At 39.4% G+C, this 16,480-nt stretch overlaps 1 protein-coding gene across 7 annotated transcripts in view; it reads left to right on the top strand.

The window, feature by feature from the left end:
* The window catches only part of robo1 (roundabout, axon guidance receptor, homolog 1 (Drosophila)), a 291,196-nt gene that overhangs the window by 134,967 nt on the left and 139,749 nt on the right, over positions 1-16,480 (top strand). For all 7 annotated transcript variants that reach the window (XM_053239792.1, XM_053239793.1, XM_053239791.1 and 4 more), the window contains one exon: positions 5,847-6,173. In XM_053239792.1, the coding sequence (XP_053095767.1) occupies positions 5,847-6,173 (327 nt within the window). The remainder of the gene's footprint in view (positions 1-5,846; positions 6,174-16,480) is intronic.

Genomic DNA, 16,480 nt, shown 5'->3' with positions numbered 1-16,480 from the left:
AGAAATGAAAGGCTGTTTTGTGCGCTGTATTTGTGCGCTCTCTGAATGTCAGCTGTGTTTTGTTCTCGGGGAAAATGTAGCGTGCTTAAATCATGACATGTTCATGACATGACATTTCAGTGTTTAATACTCCAGCTTCCAAAACGTTTACGTCTCTGTTTCAGAATGCTAACGTTATGTTGACATTGTATTACATCAGTCAGTGCACTAGCCTAGCGCTTTGGCTAGTTAGGCGAAAGTGCTCGTTAATCGTGATCTGCCTGTAGTCTGATTTTTTACGTAGTATACTTTTCAATGAATGCCGTAGCATATTAATGTTCAAAACTTCAATATTCTGGTGAGAAACGAAAATTCTGAAATTATACTGGGCAAGGTGACCTAGCGGGGTCACCTTTTATTTTTGGGAAAGATTAACAATTTTAAAAAACATACAAATGAATCCCATGTATGAGAGATTTTACCACAGCACTGTTGAATTCTGGATTCTGATTGGACAGAAGGTGACGAATTTTCTATAACACTGCAGGAACAAATCACAAATCGAACAACTTGTGTAACAACTATAGTAACAACTTTCTAATGTAACATTTATGGAAGGAGTCTCCGGTGTTAGAGGGTTTCTTGGTAGCTTGACAAGCTGCATTTTATGTCTTATTAACTTCAAGAGAGAGAGAAAAGAAGAGAGGCTGGTGATGGAACGACAGTTCATAGCTGCTATAACTTGTTTCATGGACGTTAGATGACATTAAATGTGTCTATAAATGGATAAAAAGTATAATGTGATTGAAATGGATCTTTAATAAATGATTTTGTTATGAAAGGAGTGAAACACTTGGGGATGTGCTGCTATTTATTGGAAAATAATCGACTTTGGGGTGGTTACAGTAACTCGGCTTCATCGCACCACCCCGTTGTTGATTATTTTCCTATCAGAGCGTGACGCGAGCTCAACAGTTATGACAGTGTATTCGTGGCATTCGACGTCTGCGCTTAGACTTCCATTATGAGTGATTTTGCAGTAAACAGGTTTTCTGGTATTTTCTCATTGCAGGGAAAAATGTCAAGTTTCACACACACACTCTACAGGTACAAAGGTTTAGATTAAGATGAAAGACTGGAGTATTTCTTTAATATAAGAAAGAGAGAGAAAGAAAGGATGAATAAACGTCTTTGAATAAAAGTCTGTATATTTTATTGTAAACCCTCGACTCAGACGTTCCCACGTGACTGCAGGAGGAGAGAAAACAAATCTCCATATGTGAACGCACAGCGAGAGAGAGAGAGAGTGAGAGAGAGAGAGAATCCATATTACACAGCGGAGGTGTATTTCCAGCTACAAATATTGCTCCACTCTTTTATTTGAGATGTGCATTTTATTGGTTACTTGGTTCTAGTTGGTCTTTCATACACTTTTTCATTATCTCGCTCTTTAATTACCTTCATGGTAAGGCACAGGTGGAGGATTGACTCAATATAATAAACGCCAGGAGAATTGGGAGGTGAAGATAGGCACTAATCTGTGAGTGCTGGATGTGTGTGTGTGTGTGTGTGTGTGTGTGTGTCAGAAATATGAGTCTTGCCCGAGGCACCGATCGATCAGATCATAGCTGCAGAATTTCCCAGCTTCCCTTCTTCTGAAAGAGGAGACGGAGAGGGGAAGTGAAAGAGTGGATGCAGCGGTCAGACTAAAAGAAAAAGAGATGGAAACACAGATGGAAAATCTTATGCTAAATAAGAAAGTGGGGGGAAAATGGACGCTGTTATACCACATTCTCGAATCTGATTATTGGGAATATGTTAATCAGGTTTATATGAATGCCTTCCTTCTAACACTTTATCATTTCTGTAGCAGCAGCTCATTCCCTGGAACAGATTAAAGAAAGCGTGAATAATCCCTGATATGGTGACGTTTTATGGAAGGAGTCTCCAGTGCCAGTGCCTTCTAACAGTCAGTGGTAAAGGTGCAGCTTTCAGTTTTCACAACAGAGGAGTTTATACTTTTTCAGTAGCATGACAAGCTGTGTGTTATTAACTTTAACAGAGATAAAAAGAGAGGCTGGTGAGGATACGATGTGAGAACAGGACCTGATTTGACATTAAATGTAACTATAAATGGATAAAAAGTTTGACATGTCGATCATTGGCAAATTGCTGTTGTATAAGAGGAATAAAACACTTCAGGGATGTGCTGAGTTGGAAAAATAATCAACTTGCCACTTTCAGAAGGGCGTATCTGAAGCACGCACACACACACACACACACACGCACTGCACTTTCGCACATTGTTTTCTCAACACCGTTTAATTAAGCGTTACCCGCTGTTCCTCTTTGCATCATCTTTTGTGAATATTTCGCTCTTTCTATTTTTCTCCCCTAAAAGTATTTTAAAGTCTAGACGTCTCCACAGGACAGGCGCTCAGATCAACTGCAAAAACAGACACGTGGTAAAAGACACTGACAGTGGAATCTGTTCTTACGCTGAGGATCTGCTCCGTATGAAGGAATTTTAATGGCGACGCTGATATTTAACACCACAGGCTTTAGTCCACCTGAAAAAAAAAAAAAAAAAAAAACTGGAGGTTATTATTTTGTTTTAAAAGCGAGTACACGCTGATGATATCTTTCATATTAATAGTCAAATTTTACATTTTCTTCAGCTCAGATGTTTTATACTGTTATAAAACAGTTAGGAACTAGAGAGCAATACTAGTTGACAAAAACACAACAACAATGATAAAACATGCAAACAAACAAACACAACACACACACAGACACACACACAGAGACACAAAAAAATGAATGGCTTGTTTTGTTAATTATTTTTTTGTTTGTTTTTGTGCTGACAATTTCATTACACGAACAAACAAATAAATAATTTAACAAATGAACAAATAAATAAATACAATTTTGCCCTTATGTGCCATGATTAATTAATCTTTTTTTTTTTAAAAATACAATAAATAAATGAATGAATAAATAATTAAACTCAACCCTTCTTGATTTGTTTTATTTATTTAGTTGTTTGTTTGTTTGTGTGCTGACACGTCATTAAATAAACAAACAAATAAATAAATGAGGAAATGAACAAATAATTAAATTTTGTGTGTCCCATGATTTATTACATAATTTATTATTTTAAAAAATGTTCAATGCTATTAAAAATACATTGATATTCTATCCATTCTTTTTCGTTCAAAAGATAGGTACTTTAGATAGATAGATAGTATTCTGCTGACTGGACTGCATGAAGCAGCAAGGAAAAGAACAATGCCTCCTCTGTAGGGTTTGCGTGTGTGTGTGTGTGTGTGTGTGTGTGTTTGTGTGTGTGTGTGTGTGTGTTGGAATCAAACCAAATGTCCCAATAAGGATAGGAATATCAGTCAGTTTTGATTGTCTTTTCTTTCTTTTTTCTTTTTACACATAAAAACTGCAGCTTTCATTAAAAAAAACAAATCTAAAGGAGTCAAAATGAAGTTTTGTGTGTGTGTGTGTGTGTGTGTGTGTGTGTGTGTGTGTGTGAAGCCAGTGAGCACTGTGAAGACGCGTCAGTTCCAGGTCATGGGGTTCTGGACAAATGATTTGTGACCCTAGATCACGACTTAATCCCAGACCCTTTTAATTGTCTCTCTCTCTCACACACACACACACACACACACACACACACTCAGTTCCCCATACTGCCATGCTCATTTGCTTATGCACTCCCATTGCACACACACACACACACACAGATATATGTGTATATACAGACGGATAGCTGTGATGAGTCTCTGACTCCCGCGGTCTCTCGGGCCGCTGTGATGCCTCTTATCTCCTCTCCTCCCGCCTCCTCACGTTTCTCGCCTTTGATCACAGACGTGTCAAACGTCTAAAATGACAGCGCTGTAGTTAAAGTGTTGCTCCGCTGCACTCCAAAGAGGACAGACGATACTGTAATTGGAGGATGAGTTTCCTCACAGAGCCGTGGCCTGTGAGCTGTAGAGGTGGACGATATGATAAAAACGTATCATGATACTTTTCTACAAATCACAGCGTCTGTATCACACTATAAAGGTTCGCTAACAAACACCCAGCAAAACTCACATGCTTTATTTAAAAAGCTGTTTTATCTGTATATATCAACTACAAAAGGCAGTTATTTTACACTGGAAAGTAGGAAAAAAATTTACATTTTTCAAGCTTCAGTAAACTTTGGTACACTTTTTAATACACATTAATTTTAGTACGTTTAAGTATGTTTTACACTTTTTATTACACATTTTAGTATAATTTTTACACTTTCAAACACAATGTTACACTTTTAAGTATGTTTTACAAGTTTTATTACACGTTTGGTACACTTTTTATTACATGTTTATACATTTTAGTGTTTCACACTGTTTAGTGCATGTTTTAAATGTTTAGTACAATTTTACACTTTTTAGTATACTTTTTTAATACAAAAGTACTATTTAGTAGTTTTTAGATGTTTTAGTGCACTTTTTAGACTTTTAGTAAACTGTTTACATTTGTTTAGTGCCTTTATTACATGATTTAGTCTACATTTTATACTTTTAGTACACTTTTTACACATTTTAGTACACTTCTTACACTTTCTGTATTACACATTTTATACTTTTTAGTACAAATTTTACACTTTCCATATTGCACATTTTATACTTTTTACACTTTTAGAACACGTCTTCATGCAGGACCTTGTGTACCCCAAAATCCACAACAAATGGCTTCCTGTTCAGTATATATGCTCACTACATAGAGCCTTTATAGTCCACTCTGTGTCTAGTAAACTGGCATTGGAGATCACATGCTCAACTTTCTTACAGTCTTTTGTAGTTTTGCTTGCATTCAACATTTGTCTTGTTTCTCACTGAAGTATCAGCACTATAGGAGCTGTTTGGGCTGTCAGCAAACTCGCTGTGTTGACAGTTTAACATAAAATAAGCTACAGATTTGCTCACGTAAGGCCAAAGAAAATCAATTTACGTCTATCTAATAGCTTTATCACTCGATTAGCGTGGTTACGTTTCTTATTTGCGATTTAAAATGAGCTCTCCAATTGTGTGATGCATATTATTAAAATTTAAACTCCTTTCCAAATTTTATCCTTAGGGAAATTTGGAAAGCTGATTGTTAAAGGTGCGAGTGTGCTGATGAGCCATGTCTAGATAACTAATATATGTAAAACATCCTTTATTACAGACACTTTAAAAATTCATATCTACACGACTCCTGCGCTAAATCTGCATGTCAGTGGCTTCAGGCAGCATTTTTAGAGCTTCCAAGATAAAAATCTGTCTCATTCAGAAGGTAGAATAAGGACAGAGTCTTATAAGAAGCATTGCATGTTTCAACCCCGTAATTTTGTCCGCTGGACAAATGAGTCCCTTGAAAGAAAACATGGCGGTCGTAAATGTGGCCTGACCGCGTGCACTGAGGAAGATGTTTACAAATGTTAGTTTAACTGGCCGTCTCGTACCAACATTTTCTTTTATACAAGGCAGATTTGTGCTTGCCAGAGGTTTTTTTTCATGGCCGAAACACAGCCAGTGTACCTAATTTTTAAAAACGACATTTAAGAAGTGACATTTAAGAAGACTTGGGATAACAGTGAAGGGAATCCAAAACATGGCGCTTGTCAAACTTTTGAGAACAAAAACTAGTTTTTCTGCATTTAAAATCAACATTATGGTTAATTTTGTGATATCATCATAAATCGATCAGTTATTGTGATATATAAATGCAACAGCATCTATCGCTTTGCTTTATGTAGTGCTAAGACCTCAGATCTTCAGATCCCAGTATCATTTCACTGAACCCCATTCCCATCCCCTCTCTGTGTTCTGCAGGATCTCGTCTGAGGCAGGAGGACTACCCGCCCCGCATCGTGGAGCATCCCTCCGACCTGATCGTGTCCAAGGGCGAACCTGCCACCCTCAACTGCAAGGCCGAGGGACGGCCCACGCCCACAGTGGAGTGGTACAAGGATGGCGAAAGGGTGGAAACGGATCGGGACGACTCGCGTTCCCATCGCATGCTCCTTCCCACCGGTTCTCTGTTCTTCCTGAAAATAATCCACGGACGTCGGAGCAAACCGGACGAAGGCTCGTACGTCTGCGTGGCTCGCAACTATCTCGGAGAAGCCGTTAGCCACAACGCGTCGCTGGAAGTAGCCAGTAAGTGCCGGGCTCCTTTTAATTTCTGCTAAAAAAAAAAAAAAAAAAGCTTTTTCTCGGCCTTGGAATAATGGCGGTGCTTGTCAAGGCCTCTCTGGGAGCGATAGCTTTTCCCCCGGGGCCGTATTGAAACCAGGCCACAGTCTTCATTCAGTGCTGCGTCTCTGACCCCGTGCCCATGCTCTGAATGCAGGAGAGGTTATAGCTCCTTTAGCTTGAATGGTAAAGGGTTTCCAGTTTCCTCCTGGGGCTGGACGCTCAATGGGCTCAGTGGGTTGGATAATCTAGAGATGGGCAGGAAGTGCTCGCGTCGCTGGGTCTGCATGCTGATCCCGGTGGATAGAGCACACCAGATACAGCCGGCTTGAGTAGCTCTTAAAGAAGCTTCACTAGGTGGTCAGGAGTCATCAGAGATACTAATCCTCTCACACAGTTGGTCTTCAGCAGGTGGCGTTTGTTTGAGAGAAATGTTTCAGTTCTTGGCGAGGAGTGTTTTCATTCTAGCCGTGAGTTAGAAGCTACTGAATATTAAACTTTAAGAGAAAATGCATTCGTGCCTGACAGTTATGGCAGAAATGGTAAATAAGGACAGGTTTTTTTTCGACACAGTGTTTGGATGGGCTTCCTTTTCTTGATGAGTGCAAATGTTTGCATATCCTTAGGATAAAGAGACGAAGAAACTGAATTTCAGACAGTCAGATAGTCTGTTTATGTGAAGATATTAAAAGTAAAACAAATCTAAATCAGTGTAAAAGTCATTTCTAAATGCGATCAAATTAGATCTGGAGCTGTTGCTTTGTTGTAGATATTGCTATTTTGTCCATTTCATTTTTAACTTCTTACAAATTCTGATCTGATAAATTGTAAAATCTTCTTTTTCTCATCCCCAAAACCACGGGGTGTGCAGACTTTTGCACTCAATTGTACTAATTGCAGAGTCGTCACATTCCATGACCACTTCTTCTCGCTTGTTTTGTCCAGCGACAGCACGCCCTTTAACTCTCAAATTCTATCCAAACCGCACAAATGATGGACTTCGAGTAAAAAAAAAAAAAAAAACTGTTTTAAAATAAGCCTTGGGTTTTTTTTTGGTTTGTCAGGGATTGAAGTTTTTTTTTAGATTATAGGTTGCCTTGCTATAAGGAAGTTCCGTCTTTTCAGGGTTGAGTCTACTACCATAAATCTTTTTTTTTGTGAGCTGCCATTTTTAATGAAGGTCTTGCTTTTGGCTTCTTCCATGAACTGCTCGGTGTACCGTATCTTTTCAAGCTCAAGAGGAGCGAATGGGGAGGATCTCAGATAGCAACCACTTTTCAAGTATGCCCAGGAGCTGTCACCAAGGCTCTTGCTGTAATCTAATCGACCTGGCAATGGGTTGGAAGGAACGCTTGACTGCTTTGAGTTTCAAGTGGAATGTGTGACATTGGCATCTGCTCCTCGGTGGGCAGAGTTTCAGCTCTTTAATCACCTGCTCTCTGAGTTCCTGAATAATATTCAGCTTTTACACCCAATTAAAACTGCTGAGTGGAGTACTGTTTAACTTTCTGTAATGTGGCTGATTCATTACACATAACAGATTTAATTATACAAATCAAAATACTACCGGCTCAGATTCATAAACGTCATGTGGTTGGGTTTCACAGAATGTTCCTTCGCTCCTACTATGATCTCACAAATGCTGGTACTTTACACCACAGCGCTGCTGAAGTCTCGATTCTGATTGGTCAGAAGGTGTTGATTAATTTTCTATAACAGCAGCTCTGACAGTGGTGAGGCATCAAATCATAGATTATTATTAATTTGAGTCTAAAACCGATTAAAAAACAAAAAGAAAATCGTTGGTATGGTACAAGTTTTCTGTAAGGAGACGTTTAACATTTATGGAAGGAGTCTCCAGTGTCAGTGCTTTGTAACAGTCAGCGGTAAAGCTTTTCTGACAAAAAGCTGTTTTTTTGTGTCTTATTAATTTAAAAAGAGAGAAAAAAAGAGAGGCTGGTGAGAGAACGACTGCTTATAGCTGCTATATAACATGTTTCACAGACGTTCCACACCATTAAACGTAACTATAAACGGTTAAAAAGTATCATGACATTCTTTAATAAATACTTTTTTTTTTTAAAGTTGTTGACAGATTGCTGTGGTATAAGAGGAATCAAACACTTCAGGATGTGCTGTTATAGGAAAATAATCAACTTCAGCGTGGTAAAAGTAACTCTGCTTAAACTTAGCCTCTCAGTTAACAAAGAATGTTATTATAAATTTCAGGAAGTTTTCAGCGGGTCCTAAGGAGACCTCACACAAAAACAAAAAAAACACCCATAAAAATTTGACAGACTGAATGCTATTTGAACCAAAACGTAGCATTCAGAACAAAAACTAATCCTGATGTGGAGATTTAGCAAAAAATACAGAGTTGCGATGCAAACTCCAGCTACATTTTATCCTGAAATGCCAAAGATATTTGCAGAGTATAATGAGCATCCGGAGGGATCACAGACATTCATGCGGTCGGTTGCAATCATAACATGCCATATTTTCCAGATTATATTTTGTCCCTGCTAGGACACAGTAGGAGTATTGGCAAGTCCGGGAGCTAAAAACAGCAGTGCCGAAAAGCAGATGATATTCACTCTTCATTGCAGTGGCTGGATTTCAAAGTATATAAAAAAAAAAAACAAGAGGACTGGCGGCAAGACGGTTTGGCCAGAAGACAGGGAGCGCGACACTGCGGGCCGCTGGGACGCTTATTTTGTATGAGGTTCAAACAGGACCATAATGGCATGGTGTCAAAGCTCAGAAACCCTCGCCGTGTGTTTCCGACCCCTCTTTCCCCCACCCCGTTACCCCAGCCACCCTGTGTGTAATTATGTTGCCCAAGCAACTAGTGTTTGAAACCCTCGTTAGGAATGTAGCATACCCCAGAGCTCTGTGATTTTTACAATGCTTTAATTGTAGACTAAAGAAGCAATGCATTTTCTCAAGACATTTCCATGACCTTTGTTTGTGTCATATCAGTGTTTGGTTTTAAGAAGTTTGGGGTAATTAATTACCAAGAAATGCAATGCTTGCTAATAAAATTCTTATGTTTTCAAGGTCTTAACTTTAGGAATTTTGCACGTCTTATGCCAGAACACCTCATAAAAATGAAATCTCTTAAAGCCTATTTGTGCGACTTAACTCGTGTAGCTTTTAAAGACTCCTATTCAAAATCTAAAGTTTTTTTTTTCTTCTTGTTATATTTTAAGAGATTTTATGATCACCCAACATGAGCTTGACTGTACTGCTAATCGTTCAGCATGCTCTGCTTTGGTAGACGGTAGCACTTAGCCCAGGTTCATTCAGGTTCACTTTCAGCATTAGGTACAGGCCTGGGGTGTATCACATTACCACTGTGTGTATCTGTAACTGTATTTGGATTTAAACCACAAGTGGGTGTGGCCTAAACCAGAAACCTACCACTGTGTCCCAGGAAATCTGAAAAAAAAAAAATAAAATTGGTGAATTTCAGCTCTGATAGTTTCTCAACCCCAGCTACATCATTCCAGTTCATAACTCCTATCAGCTAGAGATTGAGTTCTTATTTTTCTTTGTACCTGCCCAGGATATTTTCTAAAAAACTTAGTTGGTTGTATTTTCCAAAATATAAACAAACTAGTAGCCTAATTTCCACCACCATGACCATGACCAGGCAGTAACTAAGGATGAATGAATGAATGAATGAATGCATGCTGTACGGTAATAATGTGGTCTTTCATTGTCCCATAAGCTTCATATCTAACTGCATTAAAGTAAAAACATCTTGCTTGTGTGACTTTTTTATTGCATCGAGGTTCCAGTCCTGATGCTCAGGTCTGTTCTCACCTAGATGCCCTGTAACCCTTCTGGCAAGCTTTCCAACAAAAATGCGTAGTGCGCTTATTCATATCTGTATTTGTATTCATTTAGAACACGTTATCTGTTCATTCCAAATAATGTATAATATAATTCCTATTTGGTTACAATTACAATTTAGTACAACAGGTTTCCTTTGTCTTTTCCTGACTTTTGTACACCCTAGATCAAGTTTTTTATGTGTGTCCCTCTGTTTACGTGTTTCTTTTCTATTTGATACTCAGCATCTGTTATGTGTCATCCATTGTTGGCGAATAATAGCCTTCATAGGGAACAAAAGATTAGAGAGCAGGGCGTGTAAGAGAAGAAGGGTTAAGAGAGGAGTGCAAGCATGCTCTTATCCATAAGTGCTCACCGTTGAGCCCCATGGCTGCAGGCTACATGACGTCAGGCTGTGTTTTGAGAATGACGGATGCGTCTGTCGAGTGTCTCCATCTCCAAACAGCTGCGAAAATGGTGATCAAAGAAAGATTTTTTTTGACCCATATAAAATGGGATTTCCAGAGAACCTGCAGAAGTACTTTTTTTTCCTGGGATTTTCAACAGATGAATAGTTAAACCTGTAGTCATTCCATGACCTCGCTCTCTCATCATCGTGTCCTTTTTCCCTCCCCTTGCCTCCCTTCCTCTCTGGAAAGTCAATATTGTGCTTTTGGGCGCACTAAATCAGGCTAGTCATTTAAATACGGTAACTCTCTTGGAAGCCATTGCATATCAAAGGAGCTAATAATAACATGTTCCTTCAGTTCCTCAGCTGGGAGATTAAGAGGGTAGGGAGCGGAGATGCTGATAGTCCTAACCACTGACTGTGGATGTCTTTCTCTTCTCCATGTTCAAGTAATGGGCTTCTCCAGTGGGGTTATTTGTATGTTGTGCTAAATGGACTACAAGCTAACATGGTTGCCAAGCTTCAGATTTAAAACTTGTGGTTACTTTTAGTTTACAGAAATACCACTTCGTGACATTTTGTGTTTGTTTCAGTGGTTTGCACTTATTTGTTGACTTGGTCTTCTTGTCGCACTGGTGCCAAAGGTAAATTCCATCTATCTTGGCTGACCGTAGAGGAAGGTGCCATGGCAGACAGACATGCTGGAAGGATAAAGGGAAAGATTTCCAGTTTGTGGACATTTGTGCTAAAGGTCATACTGCATTGCTTCACAAGCCCCTTTCTTGCATGCACTTTTCTCTGGAATTTAACCATAATTATACAGGAAGTGTGAAGTTGAAATCCTGGGTAGATTAACGTGTCAGTCTACCAGGATAAATTATCAGGAGGGTGATGCTTTACCAGGAAAGATGCCATGACATATTTTGATTGTATAGTGACAAACAGAAAGAAAATCGGAAGTTCAGCAAAGAAAAAGAACAGGAGAAATGTCTGGAAATGAAAGAGCAATTGGCTGCCATCTGACTCACCAGCAGACTTAGAGACTGTATCTTCATTAGAGAGAAGATACTGTACAGGTGATAAACAAATTAAGGTGTATGAAAAGTAAATCTCACCAAATCCATTGATTTTAGATCGAGTGTAATGATACTTTCAAGGCATTTTAGTTCCCTGACTTTTTCCATAACCCAGAAAAGTCTGAATTTGTTAATGATGTGTTTAATTAACCAATAAACCTATTTAATATGACTGCTTTACTGAAATTTTCAGTAATGAAAAGAGAAACTTTTCTTTCTTAAGAGATTAATTCTCATCCCTCTTCCATATCTCTGATTCTTTAAGACCTAGTTTAATTAGTTTCATTTTTATGGTTCAGTTAGTGGTGATTATTGATTACAGGGAGAGAGGCATCAGCAAGGAAGATTCGAAACCTTATATAGGAGATTTTCTTGCAGTAGGACCTACAAGGACATTTCTGTTCCCAATAAATCTGGTCAAACAAATGAAGCACTACTAAGTTCAAAATTAGAAATGAGAAGACATCTGTTCCTCAGTTGATAGTCCCCGTATTATCGGCATCTGGCTCTTTTTAATTGTTTGGTGAAATCCTGGGTGTGTGTCTAATTTAGGGCCATGAAAGTCAGCTGAAGATGGCCTGAAATCAGATGGGAAAAAAAAAAAAACGATTTCATGATGTTTAATTACAGTGGAGGGAATTACTGACAGACCTCTCGAAATGGATGATAAAAACCAGAAAAAAAGCCAGAGGGAAGAGTGCAGCTTATTTGCTCTTGTCAAACTTGTCATTGCGGCTTCTATTTTACATTCTTAATGGACCTGAAATCTATGTGACCCATTTACAAGGCAGAAAAATTCCCTGAAGCCACATGCTGACATCAGTGTGTTACATTGCGTTCAGCACGCTAAGGCAGTACCAAAATATATAACACCTGGTGTCTTAGTTTATGAGCACTCATAACTCATCTGGCCTGGTTCCCAGCATCAGCATCACCATGTAAAAAACACAATAAACATCAGAAGAACTAATTGCTCTTGAAAATGCTCTTTAAGATGAGTATCAGCAATGTGTGCCCAGTTACATCAGAGGTCACAGGCATTTGTAGTCCCTGGATCATGGTGGGGGATTGGGATGGTGCCAGCTGTCCTCAATGCCTCCTCCCATTCCACCCCACTGTGGATGCGTCAGAAAAGAGAGAGAAGGTCAGGCTCGAGAGAGACAGCTCTGTATGCTGACATGGAAAGGAGAGCAGCAGGAAGTCCTAGCACACTGACTTTCACTGCTTTGTTATGCTATCGTGGTGGAGAAAGATCTCCTGCTGCTCAAGTCACGGGCTGGCAGAGAAGGAAGGATTTGAGGAAGGGTAAAGGGTTCACAGCAGTCATGAGGGACAGAGCACTGGTTAGATGGATGACATCTTTGAGTGTGATAGTACTGGATAGTCAGGCAAGGGGCCATATACATGTTTTGTTGGCTGGTTTGTGTCTGGGGAGACTCCATTGTTTGGGACTCATGTTGGTCTTGAAACAGGGTGCCTTGGTCAAGCTGCACTGTTGGCCCTCAGCAAGTCTGTCTGCTCCTGGGCTGCCGTATCATGGATGACCCTCCTGACAAGCTCGTATATGCAAAGAAAAGAATTTCGCTTTACTTGACTTTATTTTCTGTCTGAAACGGGGTGGCTCAGCAGTTAAGATTCATTGCTAGTGTTGGGAAAGTAGTAAATTCAAATCTCAGGACTACCCCAGAGACACCGTATGGCATGACCTTTAACCCTCAACTGGTCAGTTCTGGGCTTGGACTGGACTTAGACTCACTTGCTGGTTTTTTTTTTTTTTTTTTTTGATAAAAGCAACCACCAAAAGTAGCTATGTCGCAATGGTAATGCACTACTAAGATAATGGACAGTCTGTGATAATGGACAGTCTGTGATCTCACTGAAGGAGCTTGAACTAGGAAGGCACTAGGGTTAGCCAATAAAACATCATAAGAGGACTGTCTGGTTTGTATCTATGGGTAAAACCCTTAACAGTTCTGTTTAGAATAAAAGAACATTTCCCTTTCAGAAAAAGTTCTAAGTAGCAAAGTTTTTGAACAGCAACCATTCAAAGGACCTCTGACACCCCCCCTCCCCCCTTTTTTTAAAGACGTTACCTGACATCTTAACAGGAACTGGGGTATCTTTCCGCAAGCTTCTGTTACCAAATTGTGCAAACTATACCAGATGTGATTGTGATATCTGTAAGATAGTTTGTGACCAGCATGTCAGACTAATTTAAATGCTCACTACTGGATCTGATGAATCCCTAGCTCAAGAGAAAGAGGAAGGAGAAAATAATTTTTAAGGCTCATCCTGCTACAAGAAAATTTGGGGTATTCTTGACTTGACATTCTACCCCAGTGACCTTATCATCTGGTTAGATCAGAAATTCATCTACCACTTTCTACCTTCTTCACAAATCAGAAAAGCCATTTATGTTATGCCCATGGGTGGAGCTAGAGTCAATCCTTTGCTCATAAAACAGCAGACTACAAAGGAGCAGGAATCATGAAAGACCTGTTTAGGGATGAGAATGGCCTTGTTTGAAGATAAGACAGAGGTGGATCTCACGTTAGCCCTTGGTAATAAGGCAGAAGCGATTTTCGATTTCATTGGGTTAAAGGAAGTAGATGAGACCCGCCTGCCCAGTGTAACTGGGGCCTCTTTCATGCTTCTTAGCATTGCTTTGATCCCAGGAAATTTGCTGTATCCTTAGGCACGAAAGGCTCACTTGGACTCGCAGAGTTCTACGATTTTTAGCCCATGTGGCAGAGTCTACATTGTTTGCAGTCCAGTCTGACCCAAATTTGCAGCTCAAAAAAGAGAAAAGCATTCAGCAGAAGTGACTGACCCAGCTGGATTCAACCTCACCCTATCTTTGCAGACACTCGTGTGCTCATATCAAACACCTCCTGCTAAACATTGAATAGCTTGGACTATTGCATCGTCTCGTCGCGGTGGGCTACAGTGAGATACAGCGATTTCCTCTCGACTGGCCTCCATTTGTGATAAACACTGATTGTAAAGTCTCTCTCAGCTGGAGGGCTCAGATAGGAAGCGCCCCCCTTGACTGAAGAGCCACGCTATTAGGCTGCCCGCTGCCTCTAATCTCCCTACTTTTGGTAGCAGGGTCTCAGAGGACCCATGAGGCTATTTTTTAAATATCAGTGTATGATGCAGTTCTGCTCTGCTAGACTGAAGTGGTTAATAGTGCAAGCGTAAGCTGTTGCTTGAAGCCTTTTAACCATCCTGATAACGGCTGGTGAGGATTAAGGTATGTGGATGTGGAAGAACGTATGAGGTTTGGGGCTGTTTTTGTGGAGAAAAAGACACAGTTTGAGGTGAAGTTCCATTACTTCGTTCCACAGCACTTTTTTTTTCATCATCAAAAAGTAGACCAAGACAGGTTTTTAAATTTCCTCGAGCACATTTGTACCAGTGTTTAAAGCCTGAAAATGTGGGTTTATTTATTGTTGCCTTATCGGGTGGTGAGGTTTTGCGGTAAAGTGCACTGCCAAATTAGAAAAAAAGAACTACTCTTACTGTCATTTTTGTGTAAATACACATGCTATGGTAAGTCCATGAGTAGCGTTATTAGCTAGCTAGAGAGAGAAAATAGATAGATAGATAGATAGAGGAGTAAATCTACGTAGTACACATCATGAAAGTACATTCAATTCAATTCAATTTTATTTTTATAGCGCTTTTAACAATGGACATTGTCACAAAGCAGCTTTACAGAAATAAATAGATTCAAATTAAATTAAACCAAAATAAATTGTAAAGTACATGGCAATGCTTCAGATAAAGATCAGCCCAAGAGCGAGAGAAAGAGTGAGCGAGGGCTTAGCTCAGTACTCTTTCAGGCATGGCAGTCATTGTGCTAATCCTCCTGGAAAGGACATTGTAGCAGGGACAACATCACATGGCACAGCTCCGTCCTTGACCATGAAAGCCATTTGCCAAAACAAAGGTGATGAATGTTTACAGTATAGAGTGTAACTAAGCTGACTGTCGTCACTGTCACTGTCTGTTTATTTATTCACACCGTTTGAAAATTCAAGGCTTTACATTGTTTGAGGGAAAAATGAACCAATAGGAAAGATGTAAAAATTAGTCGAAATTAAAAAAATAACAAAAAAACAAATAAAAAACATTCTCACCTTTTCTGTTGTCAGAAATGTCTACATTTATTCATTTTAAATGCCTTTTTCATTCATAGAAGATGAAATTGAAAATGATGTGTAATGGTTTAGACAGCTAGCTGCCTATTATTTTTTCCTAACATGGTCTCAAAGTTGCGAAAATTTGTAGCAAATCAAATCAGGATCAGGGAGGAGTTAGCCTTAAGGTATTATTCAGTGGCATACGGTGTGAAATGTATTACATGTTACATAAAGCTGAACTGGGCTACTTAAGTAATGGAAGTACAAGTTCGATGGGTTAATTATGCCATTGCTATGAGCGTTTTTTTCGTTTCGTTCTTTCTCTTTCTTATATAAAGTTTTGGAGAGAGGAAGCGGTGACAATATGTTGAGGCAAACCAAACATGTTCTGATTTTGCCATTAGCATGATCATAAATCTCATGAACAAAATACTTCCTCAGATGATTATAACAGGGCACACACACACACACACACACACTCACAGTGGGGCCTACTTTGTCTCTTCTTTCTCTTTGAAAAGGGCGTGGCAGAGAAACTGTAGCGTTCCCTTGCAACCAAACACCCGACTGACTGAAAGAAGAAACAGGACAGAGGCTGGGCGAGAATTATAGAAAGTTCAGGGAGAAAAGAAGCGATGACGAGAAAAGATGTGGTCTGAGAGAACGTTCTCTGGTGTGACTGAGAATTATGCCATCTGTTGTCATGAAAATTTCCAAACTTATTGCAGTGTGTGCTGTAGAACTCACTTAATAATTTTCCCTTTTGAAGACTGAGATAGTTAACAACTAAACCGAATTCAATAAAGT

Source organism: Pangasianodon hypophthalmus, chromosome 14 (assembly GCF_027358585.1).
Source record: "Pangasianodon hypophthalmus isolate fPanHyp1 chromosome 14, fPanHyp1.pri, whole genome shotgun sequence".
Lineage (NCBI taxonomy): Eukaryota > Metazoa > Chordata > Actinopteri > Siluriformes > Pangasiidae > Pangasianodon > Pangasianodon hypophthalmus.
The sequence above is the reverse complement of the archived record's forward strand: the minus strand, read 5'-3'. Positions and strand labels throughout refer to the sequence as shown.